Source organism: Alosa sapidissima, chromosome 20 (genome assembly GCF_018492685.1).
Source record: "Alosa sapidissima isolate fAloSap1 chromosome 20, fAloSap1.pri, whole genome shotgun sequence".
Taxonomy (NCBI): domain Eukaryota; kingdom Metazoa; phylum Chordata; class Actinopteri; order Clupeiformes; family Clupeidae; genus Alosa; species Alosa sapidissima.
The window spans coordinates 13,708,772-13,723,640 of NC_055976.1; the positions used below are offsets into that span (position 1 = coordinate 13,708,772).

The 14,869-nt window shown below is 44.7% G+C and overlaps 1 protein-coding gene across 2 annotated transcripts in view; it reads right to left on the reverse strand.

Moving 5' to 3' along the window:
- Positions 1-1,705: 1,705 nt before the first annotated feature.
- Positions 1,706-14,869, reverse strand: part of rps6kal (ribosomal protein S6 kinase a, like) — a 29,707-nt gene continuing 16,543 nt past the window's right edge. Inside the window, exons 7-22 of one of the 2 annotated variants that reach the window (XM_042075097.1) lie at positions 13,910-14,016; positions 13,271-13,308; positions 12,951-13,093; positions 12,496-12,566; positions 12,243-12,331; positions 12,009-12,067; positions 9,943-10,045; positions 9,363-9,487; positions 8,924-9,046; positions 8,088-8,177; positions 7,748-7,906; positions 7,200-7,361; positions 6,847-6,923; positions 6,461-6,578; positions 2,470-2,610; positions 1,706-2,010 (exon numbers count right to left, since the gene is read on the reverse strand). In XM_042075097.1, coding sequence (XP_041931031.1) covers positions 1,885-2,010; positions 2,470-2,610; positions 6,461-6,578; positions 6,847-6,923; positions 7,200-7,361; positions 7,748-7,906; positions 8,088-8,177; positions 8,924-9,046; positions 9,363-9,487; positions 9,943-10,045; positions 12,009-12,067; positions 12,243-12,331; positions 12,496-12,566; positions 12,951-13,093; positions 13,271-13,308; positions 13,910-14,016 — 1,731 coding nt within the window. In that variant the 3' untranslated portion in view covers positions 1,706-1,884. Of the gene's footprint in view, positions 2,011-2,469; positions 2,611-6,460; positions 6,579-6,846; positions 6,924-7,199; positions 7,362-7,747; positions 7,907-8,087; positions 8,178-8,923; positions 9,047-9,362; positions 9,488-9,942; positions 10,046-12,008; positions 12,074-12,242; positions 12,332-12,495; positions 12,567-12,950; positions 13,094-13,270; positions 13,309-13,909; positions 14,017-14,869 lie in introns of both variants that reach the window. The other variant, XM_042075096.1, reaches the window with a different exon arrangement.

A 14,869-nucleotide genomic window follows, 5' to 3' on the forward strand; every position in this document is an offset into this window, starting at 1 on the left:
TTTTGTTTTGTTTTCAAATTCAGCCGCACCATGAGCAGAGGATGCCCTTCCCCATATCCCAAGAGTCTCTGCAGTAACACTGATCCGACAAGCACCTGACCTACCAACTTCAGTTTCGTTCTTTAAAGTTTTTTTTTCATTTATATCTTTTTTTTTTACAGAGGTAAACTTAAAGACATCATCAGAAAGCAACCGGGGGAAAAAAAAAAAAACTATATAACAGCAGACCCAGAGAAAGGCTTGAGGTGGGGTAGAAGAACAAACAACAAAAATAAAAACAAAAAGAAAACATAATTTAAAAAAGGGTCTTTGCCAAGCTGGTTTGCAAGTGAATGTGTGCTTCAAGGGGATCGATGGGTAGGTGGGTGGGTGGGTGGGGAGGGGGGCTTTGGAGAACAGATTTTATGCTAAGGTGGCAGATCACACGTTCAAAGCTGACGGAGTCGCTTCCCTTCGATCTCCTGGGTAGAAGTGAAATTATGTACACCTTTCTTTCTTTTCCTTTTTAAATATAAAGCGTATGGAAGTCTAATTCTTCCCTACTTAGTTTATTTTAGTTTAAATACATAATATTCTCAGCTTCTTAAGGTAACGTGAGCTATCTGGGCTCATCCTCCTGGTGGCGGGGTGGGGGGCGTCGTTCTTCCTGTCTCTGACTCCGACACTAAACGGTTTAAAGCTCGCCTGCAGAGCGTTGGCCAGGTAATAAATTCTCGGGGAGAGGCAGTGAGAAGGGAGAAGAGGGGAATCCTAAATCAGGGATTGAGCAGGCAGAGAGGGATAGCTGGATAAGAGCAACATGCCTACTGATCTGTGAAATGTGGTACACAGTATATATTTTTTTTCTCTTTTTCCTCTTTTTCTTTTGCACTTTTCTTCTTTTTTTTTTTCTAGTGGGGAAGCAGCTTCAGGTACAGCCGGTCACAGTGAGTGAGAAGGTTTCTTTAGCTGGTGCTTTTTTTCTTTAATGTTTTTTTTTTTTTTTTTTTAAATATTCTTCTTTTTTGCCTCAGCATGAGTGACGGAAAGACAGCGAGGAGAGAGAGAGAGAGAGAGAGAGAGAGACACAGACAGAGAGAGAGAGAGAGAGAGAGAGAGAGAGAGAGAGAGAGCGAGAGAGAGAGAGAGAGAGAGAGAGAGAGAGCAGAAAGTGCATATACCAGAGAAGAAAAATAAAATATATTTTTCTTTTGCTTTAAAAAGACAAAAAATGCAAAAAAGTCACACATAAATCCCCAGCAGAACGGTTTTTGTTTGTTTGTTTGTTTGTTTGTGTGCATGTATGCATTTCCCCTCTTCATGGAGTTCCTGTAGCCTTGCTGACGTCACACGCAGTGAGGTCCAACTAGCCAATCAGAGAGGAGGCAAAGGAGCGAGGCGTGTGTTGGTAGGTTGGATTGGGGGGGGGGGGGGGGGGGGGGGGGAGTAGAAACGTAAATAAATAAAGACGGATGAAAGAGGAGAGTTGGACAGGTCCACAAGAGATAGAGAGGAGACACCAGAGGAACGACAGGAGGAGCAAAACAAAAGGGAGGAAAAAAGAAAGGAGTAGGGTTCGTAGGATGACAAGAAAAAAACAGATGAAAGACAAAGAAGTAGAATGAGAAGAGAGAAAGGGGAAGAAGAGGAGATGAGAGTGTAGACGATTGGAGAGGAGAGGAGAGAGGATGAGGTGATGAGAGGAGAGAAGATGAGGAGAGAGAAGAGGAGATGAGAGGAGACAGGAGGGAGGAAGAGATGGGAGAGGAGTAGAGGGAGGAGAGAGAAGATGAGATGAGAGAGGAGGGAGGAGAGAGAAGATGAGAGGAGGAGGAGAGGAGAGAGGGTGCAGCAGAGCGAGCAACAGCAGTGGTGAGTGTTTGGGGTGGTGTGTGTGTCCGGCTGCTACAGGTCGGTGGAGGTGAGCTTCTTCATGCTGCGGCGCTGGGCCAGACTGGACGCCGCCACCGGCTCCAGCACCGGCTGACACGTCTTATGGCTCAGCGCAGAGTATGTGGCAGCCATCGCACCCTGGGCACAAACACACACACGTATTTATATATTACATGCGTTAATAACAACAACAATACAAGCATATACACACACAAGCACGCGCACACACACGCACACACACACACACACACACACACACACACACACACAAAATGTCCTGTCCACACAAGCAGATTTGCGCCCACACGCACGAATTCAAGACACAAATGCAAATGCCGTTACACGCAGACACACAATGACATTTTATTGGTTTTGAACAACCAGTATTTAGTTCTTGAAATGAAACACAGATGTGAAATCTTTAGAGACTACTTGTTGACAGAACAGCATGATCCCAAAAAGACTTTTAGGTTTATTGATGACTGACCGCTTCTCTGCACCGTTTCCCTCCTTATTGTCAGAGCCTACTGCACATCTACAGGCCTGTTTCTAATGTGTGTGTGTGTGTGTGTGTGTGTATGTATTTCTAAGTCTCACCTTGACCAGGTGTGGCGCGTCGTGCCGCGTGAGCTGGTAGTGAGGAAGCTGGTCGCGGCAGGCGATCCACGAGTGCTTGAGCACCTGCTCAGCCGAGTAGCGCTGGTGGGGGTCCACATGGAGCATATGGGATAGCAAGTCCTGAGACACACACACACACACACACAGAGACACACACAGAGACACACACACAGAGAGACACACACAGAGAGACACACACACACAGACACACAGAGACACACACACAGAGAGACACACACAGAGAGACACACACACACACACACACACACACACAGAGTTAGTCAGGCAGATGAGGGGTAGGGAAGAGGAGAGGAGATGCCCCGAGGCTATCCCCATCATTGTATGGCCACCATTACAAATGACTGAAAGTATAAAATGATTGAAATGGTTCTAGACATTTTAACAGGTCTTTACGTGCCCATCCAGTTTGTCTAGTACTAAACTAGAATTACACTGCATTCCAAATTATTGTGTAAATTACATTTTTGTCAGATTTTCCTAAATAGTCGATGCAAATGACAGTCAGTATAATTTTCAAGTCATACACCGAATTTTATTGAACAAACCCCCCAATGATAACAGTATTTTTTTCAAAAATAAAAAAACTCAGCCCCAGCTATGGCGCAACTGGCTGGGGCACCTGCACCGTACGCCGGCGACCCGGGTTCGATTCCCGCCCCGTGGTCCTTTCCGGATCCCACCCCGACTCTCTCTCCCATTCTCCACTGTCCTGTCATTAAAGGCATAAAAGCCCCCCAAAAATATACTTTAAATAAAATAAATAAATAATAATAATAATAAAAAACCCTCAAAATGCACTGTTTCAAATTATTATGCAGAGTTTCAAGACATTTTATAGGTAAAGAACTAAAAGTGGTCATGTTGAATTTGCAGCATTAGGAGGTCATAATTAAATCACAAGTTATTTAAATCAAAAACATCTTAACAGGGCAAGTTACATGTTAACATAGGATCCCTTCATTGACATCACCTTCACAATTCTTACATCCATTGAACTTGTGAGTTCTTGGAGAGTTTCTGCTTTAATGTCTTTGCAGGATGTCAGAATGGCCTCCCAGAGCTGCTGCTTGGATGTGAACTGCCTCCCACCGTCATAGATCTTTTGCTTGATGATGCTCCAAAGGTTCTCAATAAGGTTGAGGTCAGGGGAAGATGGGGACCACACCATGAGTTTCTCTCCTTTTATGCCCATAGCAGCCAATGACCCAGAGGTATTCTTTGCAGCATGAGATGGTGCATTGTCATGTATAAAGATGATTTTGCTACGGAAGGCACGGTTCTTCTTTTTGTACCACGAAAGAAAGTGGTCAGCCAGAAACTCTACATACTTTGCCGAGGTCATTTTCACACCGTCAGGGACCCTAAAGGGGCCTACCAGCTCTCTTCCCATGATTCTGGCCCAAAACATGACTCCGCCACCTCCTTGCTGACGTCTCAGCCTTGTTGGGACATGGTGGCCATTCACCAACCATCCATTACTCCATCTGGACCATCTAGGGTTGCACGGCACTCATCCATAAACAAAACTGTTGTCTTCATGTGTTCCCCACTGCAGCCATTTCTGCTTGTGAGCATTGTGGTGGCCGAATAGTAGGTTTATGCACACTTGCAAATTTCTTGAGGATCCTCCTTCGCGGGACTCCAGAGGCAAATACCTGTTTGCTGCTTTGCAATGGCATTGTAGCAGCTGCTCTCTTAATCCTATGAATTTGTCTGGCAGAAACCTTCCTTATTATGCCTTTGTCTGCACAAACCCGCCTGTGCTCTGAATTAGCGACAGATTTCTTCACAGTACGATGATCACAAAAAGGTTTTGGGAAATATCCAATGTATAATATGCATACCTTTTCCAATCTAGTGCACAATTTTGCACTTTTCAGCAGCAGAGAGATCCTTTTTCTTTCCCATATTGCTTGCAACCTGTGGCATGCTTAATAATGTGCAACATCCTTCTTCTCAAGTAGTTCTCCTTTGATTGGGCTCACCTGGCAACCTAATTATCACAGGTGTCTGAGATTGATTTCAATGATCCAAAGAGCCCTGAGACACAGTACCATCCATGAGTGTAATTGAAAAACAAAAAAATAAATGTTTATGACACTTAAAGGTTGTATCAGCGATGGCGGGGTAGTGTCACTTCTGTTGACATTCAAACAAAACTAGCTAGCTCGCTACTCCCTCCCCCTCCCTCCTGTGCAATTGAAAATCTCCTGAACGCGTATCTTGTCAGTTATTGGTTGGAACACTTTATTTTGCCTTTGAGTGGTTGGCAACACTTGTTAGCAATTGTTTTTGTGTGCAGATCTCAGAGCCTAGGCTGCCTACAGAGAGGCGTTTTTTTGATGGCCTGCTTATGGGGCGGGCAGCTAGCGGATTGTTAGGAAAGAATAGATGAATGTGATCATTTATGTTTGGGCCTTTCTTGGGCCTGCAATCGCTGACCTTTAAAGGAGAATTCCGGTGTGATATTGACCTAAAGTGTATTGAAACATGATACCGAGTGTGAACGTATGTCTCATAGCCCATCTCGACTTGTCCCCTGCACTCCAAAATCTGGCGCTAGTTAGCCGATGCTACCAACAACTTTTTCAGTAGTGGTGCTTCGGCATCGGGCTAGCCATGCAAATAAATCACTGTTTTATACCCATTTACGAGGCTCAATGTATCTCCACACTTCATTGGTAGACTTCCTAGGGCCCTGACATTTAAAACGAGACATTGAGAACTTTGAAAAAGCACTGGTAGTTTACTTACAAGACGATTTATACAGACAGTATCTTCACGAAGTTTAACGTTTGCAGCCATCTTGAATTTAGTCACGATAAGTCGAGCAACGAGTAAGAATGAACAGCTATGATAAGGGATCAGATTCCAAAAATAATTCAGTGGAAATGCATGGATTCCAGTTTCTTCCAGTAGCAGTCAGGGCCCTCGGAAGTCTACCAATGAAGTGTGGAGATACATTGAGCCTCGTAAATGGGTGTAAAACAGTGATTTATTTGCATGGCTAGCCCGATGCCGAAGCACCACTATTGAAAAAGATGTTGGTAGCATCGGCTAACTAGCGCCAGATTTTGGAGTGCAGGGGACAAGCCGAGATGGGCTATGAGACATACGTTCACACTCGGTATCATGTTTCGATACACTTTAGGTCAATATCACACCGGAATTCTCCTTTAAACCTTTAAATCCAATTTGCATAATCATTTGGAACACAGTGCATTTCTGGCCATATCAAATTAAAGCTCAGCAAACAACCCTCATACTAGAGTCTATAAAGGTCTTCTAATGGGCAACGTTTGTGCATAGGTGACTCACGTGTAACAATGGGAATTTCTGCTTGGTATCCAGACAGTGTTTACCACATGATGTTGCCCAGGCATGTGCAACATGCGGTAAAGAGCGCCCCTGTGTCTACAAGTAGTAATGCAGGAGCCTCATGATTATAGAAGGGGTGGGCAGAACATTTCTCCTGCTGATGTTTACTCCTATTTAGGATCCCTAAGGAAACTCTGACAGCACAGCTTTGGGCAGACTGGGGTACCAGGCACGAGAGTATGGTTGAGTTTACTTTCAGTTGGCGTTTTTCAGTTCTTTTGTTTGGGCGTTTGTTGTTGTTTTCTCAGCAGGATCGTGCAAAAACTAACCAGCCGATTCACATGAAATCCAAGGGGGGGGGGGGGGGAGGGGGGGGTGCTTTTTATATATTTTGGGGCTATATTTTTGATATATTTTGGGGCTTTTTGCCTTTATCCTGACAGGACCGTTTACCAGATTAGGAAATGACCCGAGTCAGACTCAAACCCAGGTCCCCGTAGGCATATGGTACACCGCCCCTGTGAAGTTGTGCTTTTTGTTGATGAATGATGATGTGTGTCTGTATACCTTTATCTAAGACAGTGGATAACTGCCTTTGTGTGTGTGTGTGTGTGTGTGTGTGTGTACATACCTTTGAGGAGTCTGAGACAGTATCCCAGTTGCCTCCACTGAGGGAAAACTTCCCACTGCCGATCCGCAGCAGAATCTCCTCAGGGGTGTCGTTGGGGCCGTTGGCGAACGGGGTGTAGCTGACAGTGCGTGCGCACACACACACACACACACACACACACACACACACACACACACAAACAATTGTAATTTTATCACTGACATAACAAGGATGCTCCATAGCTTTTGAAGATGGTCCAAAACAATTGAATTCTGATCTTCCCATTCTCTTTAAAAACCTCCAACATTTTTGCGTGGGTAGGGTTAGGGCTAGACTCCCATTACATAAATAATTGTTTGTCTTCTTTATAGGAGAGAGAGAGTGTATGTGTGTGTGAGTGCCCTTACCCAGCCAGCATGGTGTAGAGGAGGACTCCCAGACTCCAGATGTCACAGGCAGCATCGTAGCCCTGCCTCATCAGGACCTGAACACAGGGAGCAGGAGAGGACACTGAGCTCACAGAGATTTGAGAATTGTGCAGAGTCCGCGGACCAATTGAATCAATACCATGCTTTATACAATGATGGACAGGTGAGTAACGGTGCCTATTCATTCACATGCTTCAGTTGTTTTTGTTTACAGCAAAAATCTTGTCACTAGACATTTATGTCGCTTTCCAGACATAAACGAGCGTGCGTGTGTGTGTGTGTGTGTGTGTGTGTGTGTGTGTGTGTGTGTGTGTGTGTGTTGACGTGCATACCTCTGGTGCCACAAAGTTGGCAGTGTAGCACGGCGTCAGCAGCAGGCCGTTGTCCCCCCTCAGCTGCTTGGCGAAACCAAAGTCACAGATGCGGATCGAGTCTGGGTTCCCCGAGTCGTCCATGTATAGGATGTTACTGGGTTTCAGGTCCCTGTGCACCACCTGCACACACACACACACACACACACACACACACACACACACACAATGGTGAAATTCAAAGTGCACAGGTATCAACAAAAAGCGATATTTGCCTATTTAGTGACATTGATTGACTTGATAGTCTTTCTAAATGAGCTTTGATCATCACAGGCTCCTGAGAAAACGGATAAAAGCTCCTGGGCTCAATCTATATGTGTGTCAGTGGATATAGATTTCTACCAGGCAGTGCAATAAGTTGCATGTCCTGGTGACTGTTAGTGTATGAATGTATGTAGGTTTGTGTTTTGCATATGTATGTATGTGTATATTATATACTATATGTGCATTCATGATGCATGTGTGTGTATAATGTGTGTGTATAATGCGTGTGTGTATGAGTCCCCTACCCCCTGGCAGTGCAGGTAATCGACGGTCTTGGCGATGGTGTAGAGGACAGCGCTGGCCTCTCGCTCAGAGAAGTATTTCTGCCGGAGGATGCGGTCCAGCAGCTCCCCACCCTTCATCAGCTCCGTCACCAGGTACACAAAGCGGCCCTCGTCATACACCTAACACACACACACACACACACACACACACACACACACACACACAAATCACTGTATGTTAGTACTGGAGAGATAAGACACACCCTTCATCATATGCCTATGTAAGTGTACAAACATCCACACACTCCAGACTTAATGTTCAGATACTATACAATATGTCCACAATTATACACACACTTACATCTTTAAGTGTGATGATATTCGGATGCTGTCCATATCGCATGAGAATCTCAATCTCTTCTGAAGGGTCTCTCTTGCTTTTGTCTATAATCTACATGAAAACACAGGCACACACACACACACAGGGTCACAAACACACATCAATTAAAAACATACAAGCACGCAATCATCACAATGGTTTTACACTGAGAAATAAATGGTGATATTTATTTGACATGCATTCTCTTCCATATGTGTAATGTTTTTTACATTTAGTGAGATTAACTACTCCTACAATTATATTACATGGACTCCACTGCCCCCTGCTGTTAAGAGTAGGAATTTCATGCCAACTCCCCCAAGCAAGGATTAGCCAAAGAGGCTCCTGCTAATTAGGTGCTACTGCAGGCCATGTGGACAACTCTGTGTGTGTGTGTGTGTGTGTGTGTGTGTGTGTGTGTGTGTGGACATGCAGGATAGGTAGGGGTGAGTGACTGTAGTATTCAGGCATTTTTTTGGGAGTATGTATATATGGGACTTCTTGCTGTCCATCTGTGCAGATGCAGCGGGACAGCTGAGACTGTGTGTGTGTGTGTGTGTGTGTGTGTGTGTGTGTGTGTGTGTGTGTGTGTGTGTGTGTGTGTGTGTGTGTGTGTGTGTGCTTCCACAACACGTGCTGGGTTCTGTGCATACCTACAGGTAGGAGTTTACGCATGCCTGGGAGTGTGTGGGTGGGCTATACAACGATATCTATCGACTCCTGTCTGCTTGAGTGATGTGTGTGAGTGCTAGAACGTGTGCAGTCGAGTGTGTGTTTGTGTGTGTGTGTGTGTGTGTGTGTGTGTGTGTGCGTGTTACCTTGACAGCAAACTCCATGGTGGTGACTCTATGGATACAGCGCTTGCAGATGGAGTAGGAGCCCACGCCTATGTCCTCCTTCAGCTCGTATACGTCCGAGAACTGCGCCGACCCACTGTGCATCTGTGTACACACACACACACATCAGCACAACTGTGTGACAAATAAGGAGGGGTGAGTTCAGACCTCTTCTGAGCCCTTAATAAAAGGTGGTGAGTGTCCACTGATTGTTACCACACAATGGGTGCATTTGTGTGTGTGTGTGTTTTATTTGAGTCAAGGAGAGTGTGCGCGAACATTTATGTGGTTAACTTTGTTTTGAAAAAAATGGACAACCCTAGTACGCATGATTAAGCATGGGAAATACAGTGCATGCCCTCCTATATGTATGAAAGGATCATTTTGTGTGTGTGTGTGTTTGTGGAGAGTGTGTTTTTACCTGTACTATGGGGAGTATATTGACCATGGGGGAGCTTTTGCTGTCCTCTAGGGAAGCTGGTGCTACGAAGCTGAAGCCTTTGAAGAGCTGGTGAGCGTTTGCACTGGGAGGTATGCCCGGGGAGTCTGCTCTCACGCACACACACACACACACACACACACACACACACACAAAGAGATGCACAGACACACACACAGTGAGTCAGCGATAAACAGGCCTCTTTAGGGAATGACGCTTGGAAACCAAAAAGGGAATAAATCAAACTAATCAGAGTTGTGTATCAATACTTGAGTGCTTCCTTACTGGAACAGAACAACACGTTACCACTTACACAAACAATACCAAACAACAGCTTGCCACCCTACTGTGATGATCACATCACTCTATTTCAGGGACCTGGGCAACATACAGTTCCTGGTTCAGTTGAAGGGACAGTATGTCTGGATCTGACAGGACCCAAGACGCTACAGATTAATAATGGCTAGTTTATGGTCTGAGTGGCAGTGTGTGGTCTGGTAAGGTTAGGCTAGGCTAGGTCCGCTAAGCTAGGCTAGGTCCACTTCTCATGCCTGGTCCTCACCTTTGGGGGTCTTGGCTGTGAACTCTGGGTCGAAGCAGAAGGTGTCGTCTGGCTTTCCTGCCGCTGGCTTGAACGGAGGCTGCAGTTCTCTGCGGAACAGTTTCTGCAGACCAGAAGCAAATCACAGGTTTAGAGAGGTAATACACACACACACACACACACACACACACACACACACACACACACACACACACACACCAGAGGTTAAATACTGGTGTGTGCAAGCACGCCGCAAACATGCACACATACAAAAATGCACATATACACAATGTGTACACAATCCCTTGCGCTCTCTCTCCCTCTCACACACACACACACCTATAATCCCTGTTGGTTCCTCACCCACACATCACCTACACACACTCTGGTGACGGCATCAGTTCTGGCATGGTCTCACGCACACAAACGCACACGTGAGCTCCCACACACTTCCTGCAGACCTTCGATTCAAAACCTTTTCATCCACTTTCCACTCATTACCTTTTCACTGAAATTCAGTTCGGAAACACACACATACACACACACAGATACAATGTTTCAGGGACAAATGCAAAATAAACAGTGGACATTTTGTAATGTTATTCCTGCTGGTTTGCTCAGGGTTGAGTGCTGCTGGTTTAATGGAGTAGTTCCAGACAAGGCCAAGTCCTTGACAAGGAAATGGTGAAAAGAACGGGCCGCAGCAGAGCTCTGAGAGTCTTTAAAACCAGGAGAGGGGACGCACTCTCAGATGGTTCAGGGCTTTATCTGTACCTTACAGCCATCAGCACACCAACCCTGGCCATCTAAAGACACGTTATATATCTGCTATACCAACCCTGGCCATCTAAAGACATGTTATATCTGGTATACAAACCCAGCCTGGAAAAATCCAGACTCATTCACAAAGTGAATACAGTCTGGTGACTCTTGATTGGGAAATGTTTCCAACACTTGCATCGCGACTTTGAAATCATTGGTCCAGCCTTACCAATCACATCGATCAGAGATTTCTAACTTACTTCCCACTTCGCCTAATATTTACAAACTGACAATAAGCAGCATCAACAGTCAAGAAACAATGTCTGTGGGTCTACCCTTTACTGTAAATACATTTCTGTATTTTTCCAACTGCATTTTTTTGATGTTTGCAGGTGTTGCTGTTTCTGCTTATCACAATACGTTTCGGTTTTGTCTCCCCCTCTTGTCGCTGATTGGCCTGACATTTTCCTTGTCTGAGGAAAACGGTTATGAACTATGGTGTTTCCAGACTAGATCTCCCTGAAATAAATTCCAGACTAGATCTCCCTGAAATAAAATCTAGGTGGGCGGGGCCAGGCTAATATAAACCCTGGCCATCTAGACACGTTATATATCTGCTATACCAACCCTGGCCATCTGTGGTTTACACACACACACACAAACAAACAAACACAGGCAGATGCACACACACACACACATATCGGCATGTACAAATACACACACATACAGTACACACACACACACACACACACCAGATTAAGTGTCTCCTCTCTGGCGGTCCCTCTCTTCTGCTTCACGCTCAATCAGGCCCTGCAGGCTCCTGACGGCCCATTATCAGGGCCCAGCCAGCACTGGAGCGCTGCCCAGTGCGCACACACACACACATTCACAGAGTCTCTCTCACACACATACGCTTGACTACCCTGCTAATGCAATCATATGAGCTTAACATACAAACACACACTCAAGAGGCCAAAACAGCCTGACCACAAAACACACACACACGCACACACAAATCTGCTCAACATACACTCGTACCCCCACACATCTCACATACATGCATTCCAGAACTACAAACACGGGCTCTGGCTTCCTTACAGCCACACCAGCAGCCCATGGGGCAAGTGCAAGTCCTACTCTAATTGAACACACACACACACACCTGCTGTGTCCCACCGACAACAAACGCTGTGACGACCAATGGCATCATAAGCCATTGACGTAGACATCAGCGTTAGCCTTCCTTACGTGGATTTACACCACTGGGTTCCAACCCTGGACTTACAGGGTCTCTGACTCTATGAGGTGTTTTGGAGGGCACTCACATTCCAGTCTATAGTGGAGAAGAACGCGTGTCGCTTGATTTCCTCCACGCCGTCAGGACCTGCTCCTGGAGGGAGGGAGGGAGGGAGGGAGGGGGAGAGAGAGAGAGAGAGAGAGAGAGAGAGAGAGAGAGAGAGAGAGAGAGAGAGAGAGAGAGAAATAATGTTTTGTGATTCAAAAATTGCATGTTTATATATTCTAAACACTTTCTAGAGGGGGCTGTGTCGGACACCTACCTAGTCGATTAGCTGGGTTCCGTTTAAAGAGCATTCGTAACAGACTCTGTGCTTCCAAACTTAAGAACTGTGGCATTCCCAACTTCGCTCTGGGGGAGAGAAGAATTATTTAAGCATCTGCAGTCGGGTCATCATCATTACCACAAGGACACAAATAAACACAAACACACACAAACAGACACCCCCCCCCCACACGCACACACACACACACACATGCACGCAAACAAACACACACACAAAAAGTTCTACTCACTTGAGAATCATGTTCATAGTTTCGTTTCGGTCTTTGCCTTGGAATGGTAATGTCCCCGTTAACATTTCAAACTAGGGCAAATCAACACAAATAAATACTTCATGAATCACCAACCTCAGATAATACTGACCATCTACAGACTTTGTTTGAGACAGTGCAACACAAATATGTACACCACAAATAAGTAAGTGTTTTCCGTGTGTCTTTGTATGTGAACTGTTTTCATGTCAACTATTTTATCACGTTATCATTTTAATACTAAAAAGACTTGGAACAAAGAGCCTTTTGTCTAATTCTATTGCAGTCATTATTATTTCATGAACTCCAAGGCCATTATAATTACAACAATGGCATGTGTCCATAACATTTGCCTCCCACACATTTGCCTATGTCTGTAATCCAAACAGACAGACCCATAGACATGTGCAGTGTGTAAAGGGGGGTGGGCCACTCACCATCAGTACCCCGAGTGACCACCAGTCGGCGCTCTGCGTGTGGCCCCTCCGGTTGACTACCTCTGGGGCCATGTATTCTACTGTACCACAGAAGGAGTAGGCCTTCTTATCCTGATCTACTGATTCTTTACTAAGCCCGAAGTCTGCAACAGGAACACAGTCAGTCAAGGCCTCTTCTATACATAGACCTTCACTCAGCATTGCCACCATTGTGCTATTAGTGATATTAGAATGCAATGCAATACTATTGCTTTTACAAATATACAGATTTTGAGATTCAAAATGTAGAAATGCATTCTTATTGTGGCAATGCCACTTACCTGTTAACTTGATATGTCCAGCTTCATCAAGCAAAATGCTGAAAATTAAAATCACATTCTCCAATACAGGTACACAAAAACATGGCCAATAATCAACACTTCAGCAGCAACAACAGAGGCATCATTAGAAAACAATCTATTTAACTAATTTACTCCAATTAGGACTTGTTACACATTGCTTTCAACATGAGCAGGTCTCTTAAATATGTTGAGTTGAACAAACTTTTCAAAAGAGTAACAAGACAATAATAATTACAATATTTTAAAGACAAAACACCTTAATCATTGTGGAATTGTTAAAATATGCAATAGTTACCATCATTACTTTTAATATTTCAAAGTTCTACATCTCTGTACACCACCTGACTAAAGAAAGCCATATATGAAGAAAAGTGTGGTCCATGTGTGTCACTGTTCTCTCTCTCTTTCTCTCTTTCTCTCTCTCTTTCTCTCTTTCTCTCTCTCTTTCTCTCCTGGTTTCTCTCTCTCTGGAGCACCTTTTGCCTTTAATGAGCTACGGAGAGTGGCCCTCCCTGCGGTGCCGTCTGAGTGAGTGGGTTTGCAAAGCGAATGAGGCGAGAGGAGAGGAGAGGAGAGGAGAGGAGAGAGGGTGGTGGGGTGCAGACGGAGATACATTACTTTTCAGGCTTCAGGTCTCTGTAAACAATGCCTAGGTTGTGGAGATGATCCAAGGCCAGGGCCAGCTCTGCAAGGTAGAATTTCACATCCTCTTCTGTAAACATTACCTGGCGAGAACTGGACAGATTTACTCTCTGAACTTTTGAGACAAAGAATAAAAAAGAAAACAGTACCACCATCATCATCATCATCATCATTGACTGCATTGAGAAATGAATGTTAAAGCAAAACACAAATATGTTAACAAAGACAGCAACTACGGAAAAAAAACTTCAGGAGAATGAAATTGATTTTTGTGGTTATTTTGAACAGATCTTTCCCACGTAATGCATACATTATGGTTATCATGACAGGGTTTGACATATTTACTTACACCATAACGGCGACAATTACACTATGTCTATGGCTTGCACAGACTAAAAATCTTTAGGCTCATTCAACCTCATGCAGTGCTGCAAAGACCTGGCTGAACGTGATGCATGCTGGACTTTTGCACAATGCAAACATGTCCTGCGTGCATCTACAAGAATTTAATTTTAATGGTTTGTACTATTTAAAATTGTTGTTTAATTCACTGTGTCCATATAATTAATGCAAAGGTACCACCTTGATTTGGGCCAACAGATGCGTAAAATAGAAACAACATTCATCTATGTGAATGATGATCTGACATTTCAAATGCTATATGATGAACGCTCATTGCCTGAATGTGTAATCATGACAAGCTGAAGACTTATTAATGCTGCACCTCCATTGTATCTCAATCTCTGAACGCTGTGCCTTACTGCCTAGTGCCTCACTTTCTGACTACACTTGACAAAGGCTGACACAATGGAGTGACATTGACAACACTACCACCCCCCGAACCCCCGACCTGCCAGCTCCGGCTGGCGTTTGGATGAATAGCCTGCGTGCGGACTAGTAGAGAGAAAGTAGTCTGTGGACAAGGACGTCTGCGTG